Raw genomic sequence first — 26,968 nt, 5'->3', positions numbered from 1 at the left:
ATAAATGTAGCTTATGGAAGCTCCGCATGAAACTGGAGAGCCAGCAGGACAAAGGAAGTAGAAATGGATTACCTAATCTTAACCCCCACCCACACTATGCTCTCTGAAGCCCCTTTAAGTGACAATATTACTGTGCACATTAATACTAATAACAATTACTGCCTGCAGAGGCCTGCAGTTGCTGGAATTGGAATACATCCTCCTTTTTTAATATAATCAGTGGGGTACCATCAGCTGGTGTCTCCATGCACTGCAGTCCATGGTTCTGCCATTGACCCCAGATCAGTTTCCAAAGGTTCAAACGGCCCCTGGAGCCATCCCGACGCCGGGAGCTCCCCATGGTATACTTAGCAGAATCCACTCTCCGCCAGTCATCATATTACCCTCAAATGGTCTGCTTCAACGGGAAAGAACAAATTATGTTAGACCGTTTATAGACAGACAGTCAGATCAGATCTTCCTATGTGAATTTTTTTTATATGAACATGAAGCAAACAAGAAGGATAAAAACTGAATTTGTGAAATCAAATTGCGGCGGTACAGTTAAACAAACATATCCTGTCTTGTATTGTTACTAGACTCGTGGGATAAAAAGAAAAAACCCTCCGATGCAATTTCAGACCCACAGACTCGTAGTCGTTGGATAAAAGATGGACCGTGTTAGTGAAATGGTTGCAGCTCCACACCTGCTCCCTCTTTGACTCCTTTGTATGTATGTAGTTTGTCAAAGTCAACGCAGACTCCGCAAAGTGCTTAGTGTTAAGCCTGCAGGGACACCAGTTCTTTTTCCTTTCAGGAACGTTTGTTTTCTCCTCCATCTGGTCACATCCCAGGTCTCACTGCCATCTCACCAAGCTGTCGTTGCCTATTTAAAAGTATTTAAAAGCAGAGTCAGTGTATGTTTTTTTTTTTTTTTCAAGTGAGACTAATGTTCGCTCTTTCAGCGTCACAGTGATCTGCAAATGACACCTGTGTTTTCGCTGTTTGGGACAGCACTGTGGCACAGCGGGTAGTACTGGTGCCTCACAGCTTCTCGGCTGTTGCTTCCAATCTCACTCAGTCTGGGTGAAGTTCTCCAGGTGTTTGCGTGTGTTTCCTCCCACAATCTGAAGATGTTTAAAGTGGATTTGTGACTATAAACTGGCCATGGTGCGTGTTTTATTACTTTTCGGTATGAATGGGTACATAATTTCAAATACTTCAATATATCTGGCTCTGTAAAGTGCTTTTGGAGAAAGGCATCAGCTAAAATATGAATTAATAATAATGCAATCAACTTTTTTATTACTATTGCAGATCGTTATTATGTATTATTATAGTGAGTTTCTATATATTGCCCAAATGAGCCATTGTTCTTTGGTGGTTTCTCTGCAGCTAAAGCAGGCGGGCACCATGTGCAGGGGTCCGGCGGGGGCATGTGACTTGCCCGAGTACTGCACGGGGGCATCTCCCTACTGCCCCTCCAATGTATACCTGCTGGACGGCTCGCCCTGCCAATACGGCCGTGCCTACTGCTACAACGGCATGTGCCTGACTCACGAGCAGCAGTGCCTGCAGCTGTGGGGTTACGGTAGGCTCTGCTTGCACTCCTCTTCATAAATCAACACATAGACTCACTCAGAAGCGCGCTTATGACACACACGTGAACGTTCTCGCTCTAAGCAGAGGACACGAAAATGAGCACTCATTTACACAGACGTGTGTGCGCACCGTACACACCGACATGCACACAGGAAATAAATAAATTAGTCAAACCGTCTCGAGCTTTAGTTTCTTCTTTGCTCCTAACAGTCACATGAGTGAATTGGGTATAATTGTTTGAACTGGGTTACCGATCGTTCTTTTATTTCATATTGTATTTATTTTCCTATGGGCTCCTGAGGCTGTGAACCTTCTTGTCACAGTTGTGCCTGTGCACTATTCTCTACATGCATCTTTCACACGTGGTCCAAGGGAAGCTATATGCAGTGGTGTGTTCTATGTAGGTCCACACCATACCAAGTTCTTTGAGAAATCTGATGTGTTCAAATGTGTTGTAATTCTGTGGCCCAGGGGCGCGACCGGCTCATGACGCCTGCTTCGAAGACGTGAATGCGGCAGGAAACGCCTTTGGGAACTGTGGCAAGGATGGGCAGGGGAACTACATGAAGTGTGACAAGAGGTGAGTCGGAAGAGTCATCCGGGGATTTCCATCCCACACCTGTCTGATCGCAACCAAGAGCGAGGGCTCTTCCCCGAATGATTCACCTGAAGGCCACGTTCCTGTCAGGTGCACGTGTGGGTATGTTGCCATGGTAGTGCTCCAAGGTTGGAGAAGAAAGCCGAAGATTTTCTTGAGCCTGAAAACATCAACTTTTCGCTGCCAGCTTTGCAGACTATAGCATTGATCTGAAATATCTAACAATAATACCAAAGAAGCTTTTATTTTAAAACCCTAATTACGTTATTTTGTTTGGTGTACTTCTGAGGACAGAATGAAAGAGACTGGGTTCCTTTCTAGGTGTCATTCTTCCAGTGATCCATGATGCTGTAGGTTGATGACAGAAGAAATGTACATTTTTATTAGCAATGTTATCAGATAATATACAATAATGTTATCTGAAAAACACAACTTAACCTTTAATATGCTTGGGTATTTTAATGGAAATGTTTAGGATCGCTGTATTAGCCAAATAAGTTTCCTCTTGGTACTTATATTTTAGATTGTTGTAGCAGAGTGGTCTTCACTACTTCTCCACTTTCTGGCAGGATAGAATGAAGACAAGAGGGCTGTCTGATTCAACATTTTAGGATGCATGTTTTCATTCCCATATGTTCTATAACCCGAAGTATATCTTTGCCTTTCGCCTCCAGTCCAGGCTGATGAAATGGTAGTGAAAGCTCTTGTTTCTCTTCTCCTGACCAGCGATGCTAAGTGTGGGAAGATCCAGTGCCACAGCGCTGCCAAGAAGCCAAAGGGCACTAATGCTGTGTCCATTGACACAACCATCCGCACCGACGGCATGGAGGTCAAGTGCCGAGGCACCTATGTCTATACCACTCAGGACGGCCAGGGGGATCTTCCTGACCCGGGGCTTGTCATGACTGGGACCAAGTGTGGCGACGGGAAGGTATGTAGCCCCATCAGCCGCAGTGCCGACCTTGCATAGTGAAGCATATACCATGTTCCGGGATGTGTTTACTCACTGATAAGGTTGTAGTGCTGACACAGAATTGATTGTTATCCCGGAAGCCACCAAATTCCTACTGACACCACTATCTCCTCGATTAGTTCTTGAATTTGCCTGCTAACAAAGTCTCTGAGACAACCAGCACACAAAATCAGACCCCAGTGTTCTCGTATTTCATCATCTCTTGTTGCTTGTTTAATATGCAGTGAGGGTTCTGGTTAATTAGCTAGTGTTCGCGGAGTGCCAGCAAATGCACAGTGCAGCTGAAGGGAACGGGCGATGCTAGTAGGTTCCGTCCAAACGAAATTGCAATGCATTATCATTTGTTTGACGTCGGCCAGGTGTGCCGGGACCGTCGCTGCCAGAATGCGTCCTTCACCGAGCTGGAGGCCTGCATCGCTCGCTGTCATGGCCATGGGGTGAGTAACACTGAAAGAAGGGGCTGCTGAGTAACTTACTTCTTATTTCTTTTGCAGAATGATTCCTAGTTAACTTGTCTTCTTACCTTTTGGCAAGTACTTACATAAAAAAACAACTAAATATTGGAAGTACTGCATTACCAAAAGTTTTAGTGCTCCTGTTTGAATACAAACTTGCCTGGGCCAAAAACCCAAAAACTGGAAGTCACGGATTGTGAAAATGTGAAATGTTGAGGTTCAACTGGTGAGTATTTGTAAGAGACAGGAAGGATAAACTCATGGGTTGTGCCTATGCTGTTTCCATTGTCCAGCATGGAGGTGACAGTGTCATGATGTTGGAACTGCTTTGCTGCCATAGAGTTGATGAACTTTACCAAGTCCATGGCAGTCTCAACCAACATGAATATCCTATCATACTTTTGATGCCCATCATTCTATCAGAGTTACGTCTAGTTGGGAAGTCTTTATTTTTCAGCAAGATACTGAAAAACACCTCAGAGCTGTGCAAAAACTATCAGACAAATGATCTGGATGTAAAACATTATCCTTTATGAAGTGTACTCTAACTTTTGACTGGTTCTGTCCATTTTATGAACAGGCTCTTTTTGTGCCTTTCCTAATTTATTGTATGAAAGGAAATCTACATCATTTTGATGATGAAATGGGTATCAGCCTCAGTTCACAAACCAGCTCTGTGGAAATTCAATTTGAACCAAAGCTCCGGAATCTAGTCATACCATCCTATCACAAGCATGCAGACTCTCTGTAATACCAGGCCCCGAGAGCCATTGATCTTTGAACACGATCTCGTCAAACTCAATCACACCGAACCATTAATTGCACCCGCCGACCACAGCCTTCAAGTCAGAGATAAAGGGGTGGACTGGGGCCAGATCACACCGATGTGTTTAATTTCATCACAGCACTTTTTTCCCATGGAGATTGGAGTCACTTTGTCCCAGCTGGAGGTTTGAGATGGTGTATCCCATGAAGGCACATTGCGTGAAGGGTTGTGTGAAGTTTCTTTTCTGAACGCAGGCCGCCGGGTTCTCCTGCCTCGGTTTAGACAGACGTAATTTCACACTCATAAATCCCCTAAAAGCGCCCCTCCAGGTCGCTCCGTTCCCTGTGACTAGCTACGCATATTAAAACCGCGAGCACTCCCCATTAGCCCAGCCATGCCTTTTGATATGCCATAAGCTTTTCCAAAACGCTTCTGAGCCCCCTGCACCCACACAGACATTTGCACCATGTCCCTTAATCCGTTGCCTTAATCGGTTTGAACGTCTTCATGTGTTTGCTTCCTTCGTTAGCTAGCATTCAAAGGGCCTAGAGTGTGCGAGCCTTTCAGGCAGGCTTAGTCGAAGTCTCTTTCTTTGTTGTTTTTGTTGTTGTTGTTGTTGTTGCTGTCGTCGTCGTCACTTTTGTCTTTGCTGCTCCTTTTACATTTCATTTGCATATTTGTTTGACTCCTTTTTAATCGCGTGGCCTGGGAAGTTAGCAAAGCGAGCGCCATTTCTGCGGCGAGTCTGAGGTTTGGTGCAGCCGACGCTGCCGCGATTGCAAGGATCCCTTGGATTACATGGAACCAAACGGCGAAGATGAAAGGGCACAAAAGCCGCAAAGGAGTTCTGTCACCGACAAACGTAGGGTTTTCACCCATTGGCTCTGTTTGTCGCTGCGCTATGTTTGGAATAAGCGCCCCCGTATGAGCCGAGTTATTATTAATTGATTAATTATGTCGTGTACACATGTTCCAGTTGTTGCAGTGCATTATGGCCGATGTGGATTCGCTGTGCCCAAAGGTTGTGTATAATGCAAAATATAATTACCAACGCTAATTGAATCAAACCGCTGAATAAGAGTGTGGCGTGAATGTTCAAGTTTACCTGTTTTTGCGCATTTTCATGTGGTGTTCCCTGCTGTATGTTCCAGGTGTGCAACAGCAACAGGAATTGTCACTGCGAGCGTGGCTGGGCTCCTCCGTTCTGCGAGAAGCCAGGACTGGGGGGCAGCGTGGACAGTGGGCCTGTCCAGTATGACAGTGAGTGCACGCATCACCACTGACCTTCTGGCTTCTTCGCATTAGGCCTCGCATTACATGTCTCCTCCCATCATCCTCTGCTGGGTTGCCAGGTCCTCTGCTGCGGAGTCCGCAACCTATGTTGTTCACACTCTTTTCAGTCCTCCAGCTGAGCGCTGCAATCTGCTTTTCTCAGGTCAGCTCGGCTTGGTTGTGGGGCTGCTCTTTGCCTTCCTGGTGCTGCTGCCTGCCACCCTCCTCGTCTTTTACTGCTGCAAGGTCAAGACGTCCCCCTACCACAAGTGGTTATCGCAGAGGGAGCACAGTCTCAAGGGGAGCCGGTGAGTGGCCCCACATTTCTCGAGATTCTGCCGGAAAGTCACTGTTGCGAACCAGTGGTCACACATTAGTGGCTTGCAGGATTAAGAACTGTCTGCGGGCCACGGACACTGACACCTGCCACAGCTGGGACCAGCAAATAAATTTTGGGCAGAACTGAACAGCTAGCTCCCTTAGAAATCTACTTTGAGTGGACCCTTGTTGAACGGTGTATGTTTGACTTCTGCTACTTATCTGCTGCTTGATCCCACAGGAAGGAGGTTCCTGACCAGAAGGTTCGAAATGGCCATTTGAACCCGGCATTTCATCTCAAAGTCGTGGGCTCATCTGGCAAGAGCAACAACAGCAAGAAGGTGAGCGTCAACCCCAGGTTGCCATGGTCCCTAGTTTCTGTAGCTAGTCTCTGCCATGTCTTCCCGGCTCTTTCGCTCAAACTCCCGGAGACGTAGGACTCTTCTGTTCAGTTTGTCCCAAATGGGTATTGCCCAGGTTTCTCCGGTGTCCTCAAACTTTTGACTGGTTTTGTAGATCACAATTATATTAATATCCACACACTTTTTAAGTATGGATCCCAGTCGCGTGATATGAATTTCGTGCATTTCAGTTGTTCTGACAGCACTACTAGTGCTGTACAACACAGGAGAACGTGGCTTTTCCAAGACATCCAACAGTTTTGGGTGCTTTTTCTTGGAGGTTTGTGCCACATGACAGCTGAGCTCCATTCTTTTGTTTATCCTCCCGGTTTTGTCGCATCTTTTTCTCATTAATTCTTTTTGTGTTCCGTCTGGACAAGAAGCAGTGCGGGGAAGTCGAGTCGGGTCCGATTGTAGGTAATTTAAAATCAGCTGTGCGGAATGTGCGCGGGGAGATAAGGGACGGAGCATTATAAACAAAGCTGCGACAGGCAGCGTGGAAAGCAGATTACAGTTAAAACTACACAACAACGATGTCGTCTTGTTTTTTTTTTTTTATTCGCTTACATTTGCACTCAGACATAAATAACTTTTATTTGCAAAGGGCGCTGTAGTTACTCTTAAAGATACGAGAGTCAGGCTGTGGGAGCAGCAGCAATATGAGAACCGGCTTGCTGGATGTGTTTGGTCATCTGGCTTTATGAATACTTGAGGAATATAGAACACATTCGGGCAAGCTTCCCAGTTCTTCCTCTGAAGTGCATTCAGGATGTTTTCTTTTAATAAAACATTAGCTGCACAGGCAGCAGTATGACGACGGTGGCTTAAAATGGTAAAGGCGGCCTGCGTTATTTTAAGAGCAGAGTTAAAATGCCAGTGCTGTGTTATCCACTGAGCTGCGAAAGGCTGTTGTTTGGGCTACAGAATTTTAACTTAAAAAATAAATAAATGCATTTTAATAGAAATCATTGAAGCAAACCACTTTTAAGGGACTAAACGGAATATTTAATCTGATATGAAAATTATCATGTATTTTTAATACATCATAAAATGCTATTTTAATGAACAGTACACTGTTCATCAGTTGAAAAAACATGTATTTGTTATATATGGAATTATCACAGTCAAAAAGAATATATAGTCTGTTTTTATTGTATCGCGTTCATTTATTGTTGTGTGTATAAGCATGTCAAAATCAAAAATTGCATATTCCTTATACAGTATGTACCCTTGTACTTGGACAATAAAGTTTTACCTTAGTCTTACTTTAAATATTTTTAGTATTAAAAGTTTAAAACATGTTTAACAATTAATTCAATTTTTAATATGTATTTTTTTTTACATTCAAAGTGCATGTTTTGTCATATCCATTGGTTGTGTGGCTTTCCATTACATTCCCACAATGCCCAGGGTCCTGATGCTCCATGTGTCTCTGTGGTCCCTGCAGCTTCCTTACACCAGCAAAGAGGTCCTGCCGCTCAGGCCTCCTCCCGTTCCCAACGGCAATCAGTCCATCAACGTAGTGCGACCTCTGCGACCTGCACCGTCCCCTGGCACCCGGCGGGACCCTGCAGCTCCTCGTCCCCCCATCCCATTGGCAAAACCCCCGGCCGCTCCGCCCAGGTCCCCGGAGGTCCCCCAGAAGCTCACTCCGCCCAAGAAACCCCTCCCCCTCGTCCCATCTCGAAGCCCACTGGTAAGCATTTCACATGCGTATACACATCTTTGTGTGCGTGCACGTGAAACTCGTTCACTTTTAGAAAAAAAATAAATATTCTGACTTTATATGAAAGGTTGTTCACCGAATTGCATTTTTTGCTCAGTGCTGAAGAATATTTAATTAAGGGCGATAGAGAATTTCGCTAAGCACAGCACTGTTTTGACTTCACATTGGACATCTCGAGGCTCGAGAGCCCAGCAGATGGTTACTCTGGCGCTCACTGTCCACGTGTGAGAGGTCAGCTTTGATTTCTGTCTCACGAAAAGCAGGAAGCGCTCGGTGACAGGAGGCCCGTTTGCACCGCCGCACTGACGCGTACTTCCTCTTCCTCGCAGCTGGTCTCGGAGCTGCGACCCAGGCTCTCGCCTTCGCCACCGCAGAGGCCGCTACCTCTGAACCCCACCCGCACGGCACCCCCGAAGCCCACTGGTGAATTTTTGGTGATGATGCCCCCTGTTGTTGGGCCCAAGCCGGTGGGGAAGGTGTCGGCCGTCTCTCCGTTCAAAGCCCTCAAGTGAGTCACCACCTGTTTTCTCGCATTAAATCATCAGACTTAACGTTCAGGCGCTGAGAGTCTTTAAAGGAACTAATTATAGAGCTCCATCCGCACTATAAATCCGAAATACTCCAGAGAAACATCTGGAATGTGTGCTTTACTAATGCATCATTGTAAGGATCAGGGTCTTTATCTTGGGTTTAATATTGAAATGTACTGCAGCATTAATTCTCACTGACTTATTCATACCTTTCGTGACCTCTATGCCAGTATTACAAGGATGTAGCAAGTATGGCTTTCAGCTAATAGCAGCATCAGTGGTATTTTAACTATGTTAATTACAGGTCTTAATACTAAAAGTCATTAGGAACTGTTCATATGTAAAATGCAAGCAATTTTCCTGCGCAACAGTAATTATAAAAAGATTACCTAACCGCTCCAGTAAGATGATGGACAGTGTTCACTCAGCATTGCCTAACAAAAGGAGAACAGCATTGTGGGTAGATTGTTCCTTTACAGGGGCGGCTGGTAGCGTAGCGGTTAGAGCTGCTGCATTTGGATCCTAGGTACTAAAAGCAATGTACTTACCCTAAATTGCTCCTGTAAAATTGCCCAGCTGTATAGACCTGCATAGGTTGTTTAGCACTGCAAGTTACTTTGAAGAAAAGTGTCAGAAAAATGCTGATATTTTTTCATAGAACCAGTGTTTTGTGTTTTGTCATGGTCGTCACCATTATCTCTGTCTGGATTGTGTTAAACTGAGTCAAGTTCACGATTTGCTGTCAAAATAATGCCGAGTCCTTATAAATCATTTGGATTGTTCCTAAAAGGTGTGAAAATTTCAGTATACCTTCACACATTATGCTATGAATTTATTCTGAGTGAATTTTAGACACAGGTCTACTAATTGCCGCCTGTTGCGTTATTCATGTTTTCTGTGTATTTTTTTTTCTTTTTTCTTTTTTTCCAGACCCATTCCACCTCATAAGTAAGTCCATCATTTTCCAGCCATTTTTTTTTGTTCAGTGTTGAGCGGCAAATGATCCCATCGTGATAACCCGTTAACTCATTGCTCACTAAACCATTAATCTGCCTTGTAAACGTCACTTGGTAATTACTCCGGAGACTGCCGAGGAACAAACTCAGCCTTTCCAAACTTAGCCATCATCCCGGTAATAAAAAAAAAAAACGGCCGATCTAGATGCATTCCTGTGCGTCCAAGTACTCTGTTTTATGACTCAGCGTGCAAAGCTTTCACGTGTGCAGTGCTCTCCACCCCAGGCCGCCTTAATCGCCAGCCGATAACTCCACCTCGCAGGTATAAATCTGCATCGCGAAGCTACGGTTAAACCCCGTGCTGCGGTGGACAAATCTTTGACTTTGCAGCTCACCAGAAATCAATCTGTCGACCCGTAGCCGCGTTCCATGGGGGGGCCCATCTCCAGCGTTTTGTTTCAAAGTCAAAGCAGCAAAATGTCTCCTTGCCGTCCTCAGTTCTAGAGACTTGGTGATGTTTACAGCACTGGTACTTCTGGTCCTGGGTGGTCAGCGTGAAGGAGGTGTGATCCTCCACCTTCTACTGCATTAATGCTTTAGAAACTGCTCCCGCCTGCAGTGTTTTTGGTTAAGTGGGGGAAATCGATGCATTCCTGAAATCCTAGACAAGCACAAGGTCATTGTTGTAAGTCGTAAGCGTGCCCTGCCTTCCCAATTTCTCCAGGCCCGCCCCCGGGGTGAAGCCCAATACAGCCTCGTCTCCTTTCCAAAAATGACCTGCAGAGGAGAGGCCGATCAAAGGGACTGCAGACAGCTTATTTGCACTATGGAGCCCCTACCGAAGGGCTAAGCACCTGGGGGGAGGGGGTGGGCCTACAGATGCCGTGCGAGTTGTAGTCCCACCCCTCCTGGGTGTCACATGTTCCTCTCGGAGACATCTGAGCCCAGCTCTCAAGACGACGCGGTTCTGCAAGGAGGACATGCAGACTGAGACTTCCGACCAGGCCTTTGGGATGTAGCTGGGTGAAGGTCTCGTGGAAATCCAACTTCTCCACTTATTTACTTCATTGTTTTTCCTTTTTTTTCCTTTTTCTCAAAGCTTTGTTTTGTTTGTTTTTATACTGTATATGTAAAGTGCCAAAGAGTTGACTAGTTGTTTGGTTTCATTTCCTCATAATGTTTCTGTAGATCAGTGTTTTTTTAAGGTTTGTAGTTCACTGAATCTTCAGTTCTTTATTTATGTTTTTCCGTGAAGAACCTGTCCCAATCATGTCCATATAGGAAAGAAAAACAGTTTACAAAGATTAAAAATCTGGGATTTCTTTTTTAAACTGTCTCACTACAGTTTGTTTTCAGTTCCAGGAAGCAGATTAGAAAAATGCCACGTTATAATCAGGCTACGTCTGTGTAGTGGTTTTTACATCGGTTTAATGGAGCTGGTGCAGTGTGACAACACTACGTTCTGGGACAAATACATTTCGGATCTCCTTTTGAAATAAACATCGATTAGGCCTTCCTGCATTGTTCGAGTATCTCTACCTCAGTGCAGATGCGCTCCTCTTTGAGTGTTGGCAACAATAAGCACTGCAGTGGCTTCCAAGGTGGCGCAATGGTTACGAGATAAGGTCTTCTACTGATATTTTTTTTTCATTCTAACAAGCTTGCTTCAAATCCTTTATGATCCCCCCATAAATCCAAGTCCATTCCATGTTCAGCCTGAGCTCAACCTTACTTTTTTCGAATTTACCTAGGGATCCTGTTTTGGGACCAGTTCCAACCCAAGTGCACAATGTCTGTCTGTACCTCAAACCAATTTCCAACAAAATTATACTAACTACAGCTAGACTGATGGCATAAGAACCTCCATCAATCCATCTGTTATCAATAACCAGTTGTCCAGTGCAGGGTCACAGTGGTCCAGAGCCTGTCCTGGAAACAGAGGACGTGAGGCAGAGTACACCTTGGGTGAGACACCAATGTAATCAGTGGGAAAATCATGATGTTTTCATATTGACCATTGAGATCAGGGGACATAAAGGATGTACTGGTTGTGGTGATCTGGAAGAACACAATGGTGTCTCCTCTCAGTTGCTGAGCCTGAATTAATTGGATTCCTTCAAAATGGCTCCACAGGCCTGGTCAACAGTCACACGTTTAGTTCTCAGTATTGTCAAGACATTATTCTGCACTGCTTTGAACCCTTCTGCTTAGAGCTCAAACACTGCAGCGCTATCATCTTAAAGTCATAAATGCACGGTTCGGATTTTCCTCTTCTCTCATCCGAGACGGCAGAAGGCTTGCTGTTTGGGGCCTTAGAGTATCACAAGCTCTTACCCCCTCTGCCTGACATGTCGTACACAAATCACCTGGCAAATTGTTTCCCAGAACACTGCGGACATGGGTACGAGTGTGATAGATATGAGGAAGAAAGACTTTATGTTCAAATAACCTTGAGAAGAAAGTTTCAGGCACATTCAATGATTGTTTCTTCCATAGGGCTCAGTGATGACAGAGTAAAATGTAGTAATGACTTCAGTTGGGCATCAAAGGGAATTAAATGACCCTGAGAACCATAGCGACGCATCCTTCGCGCTGTTCCTTCCCGCATCTACAAGAAAAGGAACCATTAAATCGGTACATTTGTTTTTTTTTTTTTATTTTTTTGTAAGTGACAAAAACAACAAAGTGCACCTTGTTCTGTTTCGCAGAAGAGTTTACCTGAGCTAAGTCCATATAATTTGTTAGGCAATCGTTAAGGCGTCCTTGGGGAACACCAGCTGGTCCAGACAGCAGTCTGGGACACAACCTGACAGAATTATAGAGCTCCTGTCTGCTGATGCATAAACATCAGGTGACGTCAGTCCAGCAAACTCGCGTTCGGCCCTGTAATGGATTTTCGCCTGTTGCGAATGAGGAATCTGCACCCAGCGCACTTATCTTGGGGGGGTAATATGTTTAGAGCATCAAGGCCTCGAATGGTAGCACTATCGCCCAAGAGGAATGGGCTTATGGGGGAGATTTATCAATCGAGACACTTTCTAGCCCATTACCAGAGCGCCAAAAACAGCCAGAGGCAGAATTTCATGCTGACTGGGCAACGCAGCTGAAATGAGACGCACTTGGTTTCGAGAGATACCGCGTACGCGTTAATTTGCAGCTCACCGTGTTCCTGGGCGGCGGAATAATGACGTTTTCACAACGTGCCGTCGCAGTCTCGAGATAGAGACGCAGACAGAGCGACTCAACATCCTTCCCAGCTATTTGAATCCGTTTCATTCTTAGTTGTTACTTCTTTTTTTTACGTTTTATTCCATCATGTGTGACCGAAACCTTGGTGCTGGACCTGGAGCGCATCGGAAGACACGGCACACGTTTTTGGGGTACACTTGAGGGGAATCGTCGACATGGAACCCGACCACGGACTTGATCTGTCGCCTTGGATACGGGTGTGACTCGGCTCTGCGTTACAGCCAACAGGACTGTATGAAACACGTTAACAGAGCAATAACAGGTCACCCTCCTGTTCACCATCAAGTGCTCGCACACACCTTCCTTTATACTTGACTGATAGGGGGTGGTGACTGTGGAATCACGTGTCGGGCTCTGCTTTGGGAAGAAGCATTTAATAGTCCTTTTGTGATGTTTGTATTCATTTTTGGAAAATGTATGGAAGCACTGCCAACTTGACTGTTGTATAAAGAACACTGCTTTAAACTCCCCTTGTGCATCTCCATTCTTTGAGTGTCTGTAGTGTGCCGTTCCGATTACGCGAGATTCATCGGGTCATCTAAACACACGATGCCACTGAGGTCAAGGCGACAGTTGGTAGGACACTTTGGTGGGAAGAGTCTTGTCACTATGTGGTGTGACAGCTTCGCTCAATTTCCATTAATTCCATTCTTACTAACACTTAAGAGCAGCTGGTAGCATGCCGACTGCTGCTGATGCCTTGTGGCCTGAAACTCTGGGGTTCGAATCCTGTTCCTTCTGTAGTATCGCTGAACAAAGTACTTACTCTGAACTGATTCAGTAAAAATGACCCTGCTGTATAAATGGGTAAGCCACAGAAAGTTGGTTAGGGTACAAATTTCATATTGTAAGTTGATGTTTAGTAATAAATCAGCGTGTGGAAATACCTCAGGTCCACAGGCAGTACCAGTCAAAAGTTTGGGAAGACTTCCTGAAAACTTTTTTTCATAATTGACAGTGGTTTACATTACACAAGTAACTGTATATATGTAGAAAATGTATTTACAGTGTAGTGATTGCTGCTGCCACTTTTGGACTTTGAGGTTGCAGGGTCGAAATCTCACGTCCAGCTGTAGTACCCTTGAGCAAGGTACTTGTCCTAAATTGCTCCAGTAAAAATTACCTGGCTCTATAGACAGGTGAATAACTGTAGGTAGCTTAATATTCTAAGGGGGGAGGGGGTGTGACGGTGCAGCAGGTTTGGCCGATGCCCACTGGGTGTCCCACTTGGGGTGCCCTGCAATGGACTGGCGTCCTATCCAGGGTGTTTCCCCTGCCCCTTCAGCCTTGCACCCTGTGTTTCCGGGATAGGCTGCAGCTTGCTGCAACCCCACTTGGGACGAGCTGTTATTGACATTGGTTGGTTAACATTCTAAGTTGCTTTGGAGAAAAGCATCAGTTAAATGCTTCTTATTTTAGCACTGGAGTGGGTGCCATCCTCTATTATGCCTGTGATTTACTCATGTACATGTAGTTTGACTCTCTTGCAGCTTTTTCTTTCCCTGTCCCAACACATCAAAACCTCGAATGGGAAATGTCAATATTTAGTGATAATGATTTCCTTCTCACTTTAGAAGTTGAACTTTACAGTGAGGCCACAGTAGAAACAGTAATGAAAAGCAGGACGCCCACTATTTGCACCGTGATGGATTTGTACCATTAGGAGTGGGTTTTTTTGTTTGTTTGTCTTTAGTTATTGGACATGGGGTAGGACTTAGTAACAAATCAAAGGCCTACTCAAACAGGGATGGAGCAGCTGAAGCACCGATATTTTGTTAAACATATTAACAAGGATTCTTCACTCAGCATTGCTAAAATCTACCCGTATTGTCATTTCCACATCAGGAAAACTGAAGTCCCCTTTTGATATCATTGTTGTCATTGTTATGATGCTCTGCTGATTTTTTTTTTATATTCAAAAAGGCTTAAAATGCCAAGCATTTCCACTGCAGGATACTGTACTGGAGTAATTCAGGATAAGTAGCTCACTCAAGGGTACTACAGCAGAGCACTTCCTGTGATGGAACTGGCAGCCTTTTTTTTTCCCTTTAATTTTAAAGCCCAGCTGGGTACAACATAAATAAAGAAATAAATAAATATAATCAAGGAAATTGCATGAAGTTTTTATTATTCTTCTGCATTCAATGAACTGATTGTTATTTTAATTGTGGAGAATTATAAGTGAATTCAGGAGCCTGTTAATTACCACGGTGGCTTGGCCTGATCCATATTTAAAAGGCGTAAGCTAAACGAGTGATGAACTGGGCTTTTCTTAATTGTCTCATTAATGGTGAGCTTATCTGCAGCTATCTCAAGTGCTTTCTTAACTGTCTTTAAATAAACAACAGAGCTAAAGCAGATAGTCCATGTGCTCACAAAGCATGCTTTTTCCAAAAAGGAAATTTTGGAAGTTTATTTGTATAATTTTCTCTCGGAATAAAGACTTTTAACAAATAAAGATGCCAGTGCAGGAGAAAACAAATTAAAAGTTTTTACATGGTGCCGCTACAGCCGAGAAGTAGATTCAGCAATAAAGGAGGCATAATTACCTCTTTAATTAACTTTTTTCCAGCTTTGCATAAGCAGTGTCCCAGGTGCTAGGCATTGTCATGGAAATAAGTAAAAGAAAATAAGTATGACCACAAATTGTCATGTTACAGCTAATTTTCACAGCATAGTGCCTGCAGCCTACTTGCAGCAGAAAATTGATGCAGAACTAAAAAGACAGAAAGTATGAACCAGCAAGTTTGTAACTGAGGTAGTATTTAGAGCACATGCAATTGTTTCCTAACTCAAGAGCCACAGGTGTGTTGGGTTCACCCACAGAGCAATAAAATCATAAGGAGCAATTAAAAGGTGGTTGTTTCTTCTCAAAAAAGTGTTTGTTTCTTCTAAACGTGGTGGAGACTGCAGCTTATCTGGTTTTATTTAAGGTCATTTTTTCTGTAATTGGTCCAAAAGCCCTGTTACTTCAAAATCTGCACCTGAAGTAATAAGGATGTATTATAAAATGTTAACTGTACAATAAATACATTATTTGGCTGAAAGAATGACTACAAGTAATGAGGGAGAAAATGTCAAAAATTAAGAAAAATATAGGGTGATCATTGTTACACATACTGAACTTTACTGATGGTTCAATAATTACATTTAGCAATAATTTGTATTTATGTTAATGTCTGGATTGTTTTACCTTGCACTTCTTTACCTGATTTAGGCCTCCCGGTCAAATTGATGACTAGGGATTGTATCACCCAAAGCCAAGCCGATAGGCTTCTCCGCAACAAGTTTGTCTTTATTAAAGGGGATTCCAATGAATATGATCCCTGTGTACAAGACAGAGAATCAGTATCAATGTAAACTGTAAGCCTGGAGGAGTACATAATGACTGATGGGCTGCCTACTTTACTTGGAATTAATCCTTAAATTATTCTATTAGGAATTCTCACGATAAATATTGCAGTTAGGCCCACATAATGGGCTAATTTATTTCATTAATTTAATAAATAAGCTTAATTCATTTTAAAAAGGAAAAATTTAGCAGTTTGTATGAGCTCAGCTCACAAAAACTGAGATTTCTGAGGCAAAAAATCTGTTTTTAGTAGACACTGATATTATAATGAAAAGGGAAATTAAGAATGTTTGCACCAAAGAATGTACTTTAACTACATTGACAGGATATTGGGAAGGAAATTTAAACAAATTGAAATGTTTGAAGGTTTAGCTTCAGTTGTATTGGTAAGCAGCAATTTTTTATTTTTTGTAGTAGAAAAGCAGCCATTCCAATGTAATTCTTGTCACTGACCTGCCGTACAACGGTTTGTCTACAAGGATCTCGTGCTGCTCCTAGAGAAGGGTGCGTACCTGACCATGGCTCAACTCAAGCTCAAGGTTAAAGGGATCTCTCAGCTGGTCCTCATGGTTTGATATTCAAATGGCATATCATCCATGTTTGTCCTGAAGGGCAATGTTCGCTTTTCGATGCTCTTCAGGGCAATCCATTATACAGCTGGCTTTGGAGCCCTAATAATATGCTGCGTGGAGACTAACGTTTGGGCATTATGTGTAGCTGGTGGACTTCTGTGCACTCTAGTCAAAGGGACCCCAAGATGCCAGAGATTTATCTTGGTGCTGTTTGACTGCTTTTGATCTTGCCATGGTGCATCTTCAGACAAGAGTAGTGAGATGTTCAACTGCTCTGTACCTCTCAAGTGCCACTGCAACCCCCAACCGTTCCTGCACCGCTGCGCTCATTTCCAGTCCCTCTCCATTGACCACACAGGGAGAGATGAGCTTCGAGAGCGACACCCTGCTGGAGGGTAGCCTTCTATGCGAGACAACCAACAGTGAGGACTACCGGGAGGTGCGGCAGTACTGCGGGAGCCATAACCTGATCCGTTTGTACTATACCACGGAAATCATCTCTAATTACACAGACAATGTCCTAGCGGCCATTGACAGTGGAGTGAAGCCGGACATAATCATTCTCAACTCCTGTGTGTGGGACCTGTCCAGGTAATTTGTGCACATACCTGAAACTATCAGCACATATCAATGACATGACTCACACTGGAATAAAGAAAATGCTACATGCAATAATGTTTGAATAAATATACTCAAGCTGCTAGCTGATTGAAATGTTTTGAGGAGGTCCAAACTGAGTACACTTGCTGCAAACTAATTTTTAACCACAATGCATTTGGTTAAGTTTGAGATGAGGAGCCATGTCTTCCCAGCTTTGCTGCGGTAGTTTCCAGATATGTAGGACACATCAGCGTTGCTTTGCTTTCACTCCTCTGTCCAGTTTGTCCCATTCAGATGGTGCCCAGGTGTACTCAAACTTTTGACTGGCACTGTAACCTTCCATGACTAATAGAAAACCTCACAGCCGTTGACGTGAATGACAAAAATAATTCTAAGAACTGCACTGATTAACGATAAGGAATTCCATAAAATGGTTGACTGAGGTAAATTGTGTGCTACTGGAGGTGCATCAGTTTTTGAGTGGAAGACTGGTTTTGCTCTTATATTTGGCAGGAATCAGCAAAAATTTTGCACATTAAAATATCAGCTTGAGCAATAATTGAATCTTCCATTTTTGTGCCATGCAAAAAAGAAGTAGCATCATGCCAGACACTCAAGACCAGACAGGGTTGACTGATCACTATACAGGTGGCCCCTGATTTACAATGGTGAGGTGGTGCTAGATATTCAGTACAAACCGTACTTCCAATTTTGGTCCTCCCCAGGCAAGTGATATGTGGGGCGATACTCAAGGTAGCGGCAGCAACCCGCATCTCCCAGTCTGTCACGCAGAGGTGTATATTAAACGCATTTTCGACTTGCGATGGGTTTTGCGGAACGTAACCCCATTGTAAATCGAGGACCATCTGTACCATTCAATGATACATTCATTAACAGCTGATCAATTACTGATCATGATTTCTAGAGAACTTGAGGAACAGTGACATATAGTTGGTGTCTGTCAGTCAGAAGTAACCAGCCTGCGTAAAACCAAAGTTTAATTGCATCACGAACACTTCGTAACAAGTGGCTATATAACCTATTATAGATATTAAAAGCTGCCATTGAATAACTGTAGAGCATGGCTCACCACCAGCTGTTGTAAATGTTAATTTCGGTCTGGTTTGAATGAAGGTATCCATGGTACCTTCTGGTTTGCCTTAATTTTTTCTTATGGCCCACCTGCTGTCTACTGCTCAATACTGATATTGGTCGATTTGTTTTTGTAGGAATGGTTGAATGGAAGGATATCTAAGAATGATTGGTTATATTTTCAGCACATTTTCTGCTCTCTTTCTGTAATCACAGAAGCACTGGTGATCCAGCCACCAATTGTTTAGCAGATTAGTATTTATGGGTTCTTCAGTGTTTTGTGAACTGTAGATGGAATTGTTGCTTATTGATCAAGGTTAATGAGTCCTATTGATCCAGGATTGAGCTCTGTGTGCAGTCAGCCAGTCAGAACTGGGACTTTTCCAAGTTCCTGTCTTTGTATGGTCTCGCCTCATGACTGCTTCCAGAAGCGACTTGACTCACTTCTAAAATGAGTGCAATTGTGCTGAGAGCTGAACTTGCTAGCCTTGCAAAACTTTCTCTACCACTTACATTTTTAATTGAATTTTCTCCCCATCAATGCAAAGGCTGAACACATCAGGGTGACAAGCATGGAATCCATTTCATGCAGTGAAGGAGGAATGCTGTGGAACTCTATGCCAGAGGGTTTTAACGTATTGGAAAGCGTTAAGTTTGGTGTGAAATCCAATCTGTTGGATTTCAAACAAGACTTGGAGAAACCAGTGAAAACCCACATTCTAGGATGTAGTTCAAGTACTTGTCAGTCAGCACTGTTGTGGTTTTGACCTGTAGTTGTCCAAGATCCAGCTTAGACCATAGCTTGAATTGGCTTTACTGCAGGTTCAGTCAGTCCTGGGTTCCAAAGTATGGAGAAAATATCCACAAGACGATGGCAAAGTTGAAGGAGATCCTCCCTCCAGAATGCATAGTGATGTGGAACATGAGCATGCCTGTAAGTGGGAATATTGTTGGTGGCTACTTCCAGCCTCAGGTAGGTGAAGGCCAGACCTGTTCCATGCCTTCTCATTCAAAGAAGTTCTTTTCTGCAGTGGCCCATTAGTTAAAATGAAAACATTTTCCAGCTATGATGAGCTTCTTTGCAGTATGTGGTGCAGGTAGTCATGACTGCACTGAACAGTATAAAATGCAAAACTAAGTAATTGTTCTGACTTTGAATTTAGTAACTGGGGCTGCAGTAGACTTTGGCAGTATGTGTGCTACAGCGGCATGGTAGCAAACAGCCACAGCACGATCATGGTGGACATGCACTTCCACATCCGCCAGGCTGTGCAGTCTATGAAGGATGGGCCCCCAACAATCGCTGTCGCATATCAGCGCATCACCTGCCTGCTTCTTGAACATGCTGCCCATGTGTGGGATGTGGAACAGTACCTGCCACACCGCTAGTTCTGTGAGCATTGCAGGACTGTAGGGTGATTGCTGCTAGTATCAGTGGTAGAAGGGAGACAATGCAAATTCTTGTAGAAGAGATTAGGATGTTGGTGTTTATATTTTAATGAAGGAAATTAGTCCTAGTTGAGATTCAGATGAATATTCCCTCTGACCCTACATTTTGACAATGTTGCCCTCTAGCAGACCTCAGTGAACACATGCAGCAAGCTGCCCAAGCACCTGAACTCACTGCGAATGCCCTACCACCTGTAGGTATGTTAATGTTGTCAGAATATCTGGAGATTTGCTGTAGGAAACTGATATTTCTGCTGGCTTTTAAACTTGCATGAGAGCTAGTTAGTATCCCAGACTTGAAGCTATGGTGTGACCATTGCCAGCATTTGGTTAAGCTTACCTACCACCTTTGTGTAGCTACTTGTATGCATGCTGTGGAGCTTTTGTTTGGAATGAGTGCTGAACATAGCTCTGCTAGTGTGGGCTTCGTAGTACTTGACCATTTTGATTGACATTTGTGATCAGAGACACTTTCTCCCTCACCAGATTACAGGTTGAGAATGATGCCCCAGTGCATACCCCAACATTTACACCCAGTGCCACTGAATTTCAGTCAACCTCCAGCAATGAGTCCCTATCAATCTGGAGGTAAAGTGTCGAACAGCGCCCTTGCTCATACTAGTTACACAAGCTAACTTAATAGGATTTGCTCAGGTAAACAACTTTCCAGCAGGTACTGCTCTGTACTACCTCAAAGTTCCCCACCAGCTCTACTGTAGGCTTAATGGGACCCAAGAAAGCAGCACATGAAGATGACAGTCCTAGACTCCTCCTACTCACTTGTAGAGTCCATTACTCTTGAGTAAAGTTGCATTTCCCAAGAGTAGGTTAATTGATATAGGCATTTAGGACTCAAGTTATCAGTGGAAAACTTTTGTTGGTGAAAAGGGTCTTTGACAGGAATTTGATTAAATGGAAATTGGCATTTCAGATTTTCTAGTGCAAATAAAGCCATTAATCTCAACTGAAGTGTATTGGCATCAAAATAACTCAAGTGCCTCTAGATGTATCCAGATGTTGGTGTTCAGCATGGAAGTAGAGCTGCCTGCTATCATATAGTGAAAAATCTAAAGCCTGTTATTGAGAATGTAAAATATTTTTTCACTTATCTATACATGTGTTGTCAAGAGTAACTTGGGCTTTCATCTGCATGCTTGCATTGAACATTTCTTCACCTCTGAAAGGTCAAATTTAAGTATTTAAAATGGTTCTGGATTAGCTCAAGTAGGCCAAGGGCACCAGAGAAAATGATTTCCATTCCCTTCTCCAGCTGTTGTGCATCCACCATGGCATTGGCCTGGTCCACTGCACCCCCAGCCCTTGTATGAAGCTCCCAGGCCCTACTTGCAAATAAACATCCCATACTACATGCGCACCCAGCAATGCACGCATCAAGCATGTTCAAACTTCGAGGCAGCTTGTTGGGAGTGTTCCACCATTGCAGGTAATCACATCCTAGGGGAGGTCTGCATTGCTCAGAACAATGGAGAACAATATTGTTTTCATGATCTCTTCCAAACAATTTGAGCACATTTGCACAGTTCTTTGACGTCATTATGTATTTAAGCTGTATGAAAATCTGAATTCACAGAATAGCTACTTACTGCTTAGACATGTTTGCTGCTGTTTTAACGTAAGGACGTTTTACCCCTTGACGCTTTCTCTGCATCAGTCTGAATTAAGCCAAATTAGGGGTATTACAAGGAAGGCTTCTTCTGGATCTGAAGCCAGATTAGCTGCATGTCTAATTTCTGTCAACTGGGATCCTGTCCTGTATGCGCTTCATATAGAGCATGATCCTTTGGACATGGGTGACACAAGGGCACTTGGTGATAAATGGAGCACAGCAGTTGTTGGAACAGAACAAGGTTCTGAATCTGTCCTGGTGTCCGTGCCAAAGGAATTGCCTCACCATTACTGGGTCACTGGGTTGAATCAAGGATCTGATGAATGCTTGCCTGAAAGTATTTATGGCTCTTAAGGTGTCTGTCATCACACAAACTAGATTCCAAGTTCATTTTATGTGCCAAAGTGTAACGGTGCCAATCGTTGTAAGGTCAAACTGCCCTATGTGGTGTTTGTATCCCTAGGTGGCAGCATGGAAGTTGCAAGGACTTTCCAAGATGGGAAACCCCAAACCAGAAGCATTCAAAGAAATCTAGTGCCCACAAGCAAGTCCTTTTTGCTGAATAATGTTGCTGGGCAAACATCAGGTAGAAAGGTGCAGTTTACCTATAATCCCCTGATAATTAATTAACATGATCTTAATGAAATGCAGGAAATCCCTTCAAAGTCATCCTTTAGGACTAGTCAATATTTGGTTATACAGTAATTACCAGCTTTGTAGATCTGGTGTGTACCCTAGAGTATAATCTATTTGACACTAGAATAACTGTTGCTCACCTTTTAGGTGGTGTTTCTAAATCCATTGTTTTAACTGATTTTAAACTGTAGATCTGGTGTTTATGTTCAGACTGAAGTAAATTAAACTGCCCTTGGTGTGCTTCAGATGTCTGGGATTCATTTCTAGGAACCTGCTGCATGTGGAATTCTAAGTAGCTGCACTGATTGGTGTGTAGGGGGAGTGGTGCTCCCATTAAGACCTCCCGCAAATGTGTCACACAGATGCTCCCTTCAATGGCTAGTGAGTGTGTAGCAAGAAGCAGCTCTAGACTTTTCTGTGGCAGTATATAGTCAGTTTGGAGTCTGGTTTTTTTTTTTTTTTTAAAGTGTAGATTAATGAGTGGCATAAGTAATTATACTCTCACTGACCCTAGGTCTCGTTAAAACAGAGATTGGATCTCAGTGGCCTGTTGTACCTGTTTATGCATGTCAGATCACTAATGGATGCTCTGCAAAGGGTTGCCTGCCAGCAGCCCCCTCTCCCGCTTCATAGCCATTAGACCTATTAATACAGAGAGCAGTCACATGTACAGTGATCTGTTCCAATCCCATTCTGTAGACAGATGGTAGTGGTGTTCATGTAGGGTGTCCTCAGATGTGTAATGTGTAAGAAGAGTTGCTAAGACCTTGGTCTCAATGGTTTCATCACAAGAGAAAGTGCAGCCTTGGTTTCTGCAGAACTTTAGACTGAAATCTGGAAACAGTACTATTTAGAGAACTACTGCACTATAGCACATGAACTACAGGGGTTTAGTTGTCTTTAGCGGTGGGATTTCCTTCTGAAGAGCCAGGGGGTGCAGAAGATCTTCATGAAGGATCTGAGTTCAAATATGAACACTCAATTCCCAATAGGAATTAAAAGGCTAATGTGCTATATTTGTGTTCACCTTGGCTTTACATCCAAGCATAAGCTCTGAACAGCTCTAAGTTGCAATGAAGTATGAGGCCTTGGGCAAGGGGGGGGAGTCAATGTTTTAGAAAGTTTTTTAAAACTTCAAACAGTGGGTGTAAATTGTAAGAAAGCTTTATTAATCAAACAGCTACAGTACTAAAGTGTTCCTTCACTGCATGAAGGTAAAGGGGACGTGCAACACACGTCTCTTGGTCTGCAACAGTAGGAGGAAGATCATCTTTGGCAGAATGCTAAAACTAAAATCAACAAAAGCTTTTACAACAGGTAGGTGGACTTTAGTGCTGCACTGGGTGAAAATGACCATTCAGTGGCCAAGCAATTTCTAAGAATGCACAAGTTTTTTTTGTAACTGACTGAAGGGCTCCTCCATCCATGTGAAGGACACTTGACAAGATCACTTTTCAGGCTGCAGCTTCAACAGCATGCCACCACTGGTGGTAGTTTTTAAACAGCAAGATTTAGTTTTAGAAAAGTAATTTAACATGAGTTAAACCCTTCCTAGTTTGCCATGTCCTACCTTAGTGGCCTTCATAAACAACATTGTACATTGTAGTGTATAGTTGTTATCTTCCCACACACACATTTTTCTATGCCATGTCAGACCCCCACAACCTGCAGTATACATTTAAAAACATAGTTGGAACTTTTTGTAGCATGTCAGTTAAATGGATTATTGCTAAAGCTGGTTCCAGAGGTAACAAAAGCAAAAGAACACTTTAGAAATTCTCAGCTAAAGATTTCTTACATACCAATTTTGAAAGTTATTGAAGACTGTGTGAAAGTACAAAAGTCAAGGGGGAGGGGTTGATTGTCAATTTAAACGCTACTCCTGCCAATCAACTGCACTTTCAGGATGAAGACTAGCCTTTACAAATGTTACATCAGTGTTCTAGTGCACAGGTTGGATAAGCCACAGCTAAGGCCATCATTCCTGCTCGTAAGGGTGGCTGCAAGCTGTTTCTACCTCGTACTACAGCCCCTGCTCATGTACACCCTAGTTCTCCATGCAAATGATTTGATGCATACAGAAGAAAAGCTCTGGTCACTGATTATTCTCTTGTAGGAACAGGCTCACCCCATGCACAGTGTGGACTTTCCAGGTACCTCTTTCCCCATATTACAAAACAACCTACATCATCCCATAATTTAAGTGAAACTAGAGGGAAAAACAAACAACTCACTAACCAAACAAGATAGTCAAATCAAATTGTGCTTTTCCTTCAGAAAGGTACTTAGTTCAGATGTCCAAGTGCTGTGGAAAAGTTAAGGGCCTAGGTCATCAGGAGGTGGTGCACTCTGTGTAGATGTTGGTGGGACAAAACAAGGCGATGCACCTGCTCTTCTCCACGGCTGCAGGGAAACATCACCTTTCCCACTAACACTGTGTCCCCCTTCTTTTCCTCAGTGGCCTGTAGAAAAAAAGGATCCATGTTAGACACTGGGTGGTGGGAGGGGAGGAGGGTAACAGCCTGCTGACCAATCTTTAAGACACCACTTAGACTAGAGCTCAAATAGTCTCAATAACCACTTGTCCAATACAGAAGTACAATGGTCCAGAGTCCATGCTGGAAGATATGCAATTATTTAACTTCCACACCGGAGCTTAACCTCCCCCTTAAAAAGGTGCATGTCTTCTCAAGCAGATATGATCAGTGTCGCTATGATTTTGAAAAACACCCTATAAAACAGGTACGCGTCTATGTGCGTGATCACATTAGCAGGGCCAACAAACTATCTGCAAGGACCAGAAATACAGCTTTTTTTCTTGAGCTGCAATGCTACAGAGAGCAAAGTTTGACTAATCCATCCCAGATTCAAAGTATCCTTTAAGAATGTTGGGTGGGGAAGTATGTCCTGGATCTCTCTTCCCCTCATGCTCCCAGGATTTCATGTCTAGTTTTGGCTTGACAAAATGTAGGCCAAGTATTTCACATCTGGGCTGAATTACACATCATTTAGGCAAAATGTTATATTTATGGACCCCACAAGCAGCCAAATGGGGCTACAGTGTGAACTGGTAATTGGCTGCAATAGCACTGAAATAATGGGCAAAGCAGGAATCACAGTGGCTAGGCTCACCTTGATGAAGGGCACTGAGGGGAATGTGGCAAAATCAGAGGGAGTGCAAGCACCTGGTTGCCGTTTCACTACGTGGTCAGCCACTTCATCCTGGGAAAGAGTAAACGATAGTTAGTAAACATACAGCTGTGGTTTTAGATGAACTGATGGCAATCTATTTAAAAAAAAAAAAAAAAAAAAAAAAAAAAAAAAAAAAAAGTCCCTGCTTGGCTGCTCTAGGCCATTTCCCCAGGTGAGCAGTTGCATCTGCTACAGGACTGAGAAGCAGGATGTCTGTCTGGAATGGCTGCTGAGGCTGGTGCCAGTGGGCTGTATGGCTCCCATGTTCTCCCCTCCCACATCTGGGACAGTCAGAGATGTCAGCATACTCACCTTCAGCCGGTCCAGCGCCTCGCTCAGAGACCGTAGGCGTGCAGTCTGCTCCAGGAGCTGTGCGCTGGGGCTCACTGTAACAGACAGAGATGAGATCACTCCCACCCGGCCTGTCTATTACATCCCCCACCTCCGGCACACAAAGCATTGCAAGACCATTACGTGCTATACTACTTTCCACTGAGTGACTGATGTGAAAATAGGAATTTGGCTCAAAGTGCAGGCAAGAGAAATTTATAATTCTGCTGTTCCTTATATTGAGTAAGGGGCAATTATTGTTAGACATGGAATAGCTAAACTTGTATTTTTACCATTTGGATGTTAAAGCTAAAGTACATAAATTTTATTATCACGCTGTCCAGAAGTAACATGTTTGACTAGTGTTGCTTTTAGTTATACTGTTTAAGAGTTTTTGTAGGTATAACCATCTCTATAATTAGGGAGTAGCACATTCACATGACAGCATGTATTATGCACCACAAAAGCATGGATTAGTTTGACAATTACAGGAAAGAAAACTTCAATGGGCATGTAGAAAAAAAATGGCCATAACAGGAACACCACGGGATAAGTAAGCTGATTCCACTGCCTTGTTCAGTTGGTGGCAGATTACCTAGGCAGTGGTTTCAGTCAAACCAAAAAGGGGTTCCCCTGCCCCCCCCAAAGCCAAAGGCTGAGCTGACCTGGGGTCTTCCCAGTGACATCCACCACCTTGATGCCTGCGCTCATTTTGAGCAGGGTCTCCATGAGCTGGTCGGTCTTGCGGTAGAGGGCGCTGGAGGCCACAGCAGGCTGAGAGCTCTCTGGTGAGGGCAGCTTCGAGACATGGAGTGGAGGCAGAGAAGCCAGCTGGGCATTCATCTTCTCAGCCTGAGGGAGCAAAATGCAGAGTTTTGATTTCTTTTTTTTTTTTGGCACCACAACCAAAAACAGCCATTTCTCCACTCCTGAGCACACCTTACCTGTTCTCAACTACGGACACAGTAGCACAACTATTTCAGCTCTCAAGACAACCTCCCATTGTTGTGCTTGTGTAGATGCTCAAGTACTGGAAAGAACTACAGAACCCTGGTGACGGACATAATAGAAGCCCAGGCACAGTCAGGTAGCTAAGGCTCACAACTGGGGCCCCCAGAGTGCAGTAAATTAAGTGAGCGTTAATCCTGGATTCTGCTGACCTAAACCAATTTGTGTGTTCCCGTGGCGACAGCGCTTGCTGGAGGCCTCTTCTGGCAGTTGGGAGTAATTACTCGGCTGTTAGATGAAGCTGCAGATCCAGGGCACTTGCAGATCTCACAGGGTGTGACCAAA

The 26,968-nt window shown here is 43.7% G+C and overlaps 3 protein-coding genes across 7 annotated transcripts in view; 2 read left to right on the top strand and 1 right to left on the bottom strand.

Moving 5' to 3' along the window:
- The window catches only part of adam19a (ADAM metallopeptidase domain 19a), a 97,494-nt gene extending 84,080 nt beyond the window's left edge, over nucleotides 1-13,414 (top strand). For 2 of the 3 annotated variants that reach the window (XM_029252215.1, XM_029252214.1), the window contains exons 14-24: nucleotides 1,375-1,570; nucleotides 2,053-2,161; nucleotides 2,906-3,110; nucleotides 3,512-3,589; nucleotides 5,525-5,633; nucleotides 5,809-5,953; nucleotides 6,205-6,304; nucleotides 7,812-8,060; nucleotides 8,420-8,598; nucleotides 9,551-9,568; nucleotides 10,301-13,414. In XM_029252215.1, coding sequence (XP_029108048.1) covers nucleotides 1,375-1,570; nucleotides 2,053-2,161; nucleotides 2,906-3,110; nucleotides 3,512-3,589; nucleotides 5,525-5,633; nucleotides 5,809-5,953; nucleotides 6,205-6,304; nucleotides 7,812-8,060; nucleotides 8,420-8,598; nucleotides 9,551-9,568; nucleotides 10,301-10,352 — 1,440 coding nt within the window. In that variant the 3' untranslated portion in view covers nucleotides 10,353-13,414. The remainder of the gene's footprint in view (nucleotides 1-1,374; nucleotides 1,571-2,052; nucleotides 2,162-2,905; nucleotides 3,111-3,511; nucleotides 3,590-5,524; nucleotides 5,634-5,808; nucleotides 5,954-6,204; nucleotides 6,305-7,811; nucleotides 8,061-8,419; nucleotides 8,599-9,550; nucleotides 9,569-10,300) is intronic. The other variant, XM_029252216.1, reaches the window with a different exon arrangement.
- A 1,878-nt stretch (nucleotides 13,415-15,292) lies between these two features.
- fam113 (family with sequence similarity 113) lies at nucleotides 15,293-20,761 on the top strand. Its single transcript, XM_029251905.1, has 5 exons — nucleotides 15,293-16,138; nucleotides 16,637-16,716; nucleotides 17,108-17,340; nucleotides 19,264-19,482; nucleotides 19,569-20,761. The coding sequence occupies exons 1-5, from the start codon at nucleotides 16,060-16,062 to the stop codon at nucleotides 19,828-19,830; spliced, it is 873 nt and encodes a 290-aa protein (XP_029107738.1). The 5' UTR covers nucleotides 15,293-16,059; the 3' UTR covers nucleotides 19,831-20,761.
- A 1,591-nt stretch (nucleotides 20,762-22,352) lies between these two features.
- LOC108930908 (dynactin subunit 1-like) overlaps nucleotides 22,353-26,968 on the bottom strand; it is a 28,317-nt gene continuing 23,701 nt past the window's right edge. For all 3 annotated transcript variants that reach the window (XM_018746391.2, XM_018746392.2, XM_018746393.2), the window contains 4 exons: nucleotides 26,341-26,527; nucleotides 25,658-25,731; nucleotides 25,286-25,375; nucleotides 22,353-24,615 (listed from right to left, as the gene is read on the bottom strand). In XM_018746391.2, the coding sequence (XP_018601907.2) occupies nucleotides 24,478-24,615; nucleotides 25,286-25,375; nucleotides 25,658-25,731; nucleotides 26,341-26,527 (489 nt within the window). In that variant the 3' untranslated portion in view covers nucleotides 22,353-24,477. The remainder of the gene's footprint in view (nucleotides 24,616-25,285; nucleotides 25,376-25,657; nucleotides 25,732-26,340; nucleotides 26,528-26,968) is intronic.

Source organism: Scleropages formosus, chromosome 5 (assembly GCF_900964775.1).
Source record: "Scleropages formosus chromosome 5, fSclFor1.1, whole genome shotgun sequence".
Classification (NCBI taxonomy): Eukaryota; Metazoa; Chordata; class Actinopteri; order Osteoglossiformes; family Osteoglossidae; genus Scleropages; species Scleropages formosus.
Note: the sequence above shows the minus strand (reverse complement) of the source record. Positions and strands in the feature narration are given on the sequence as shown.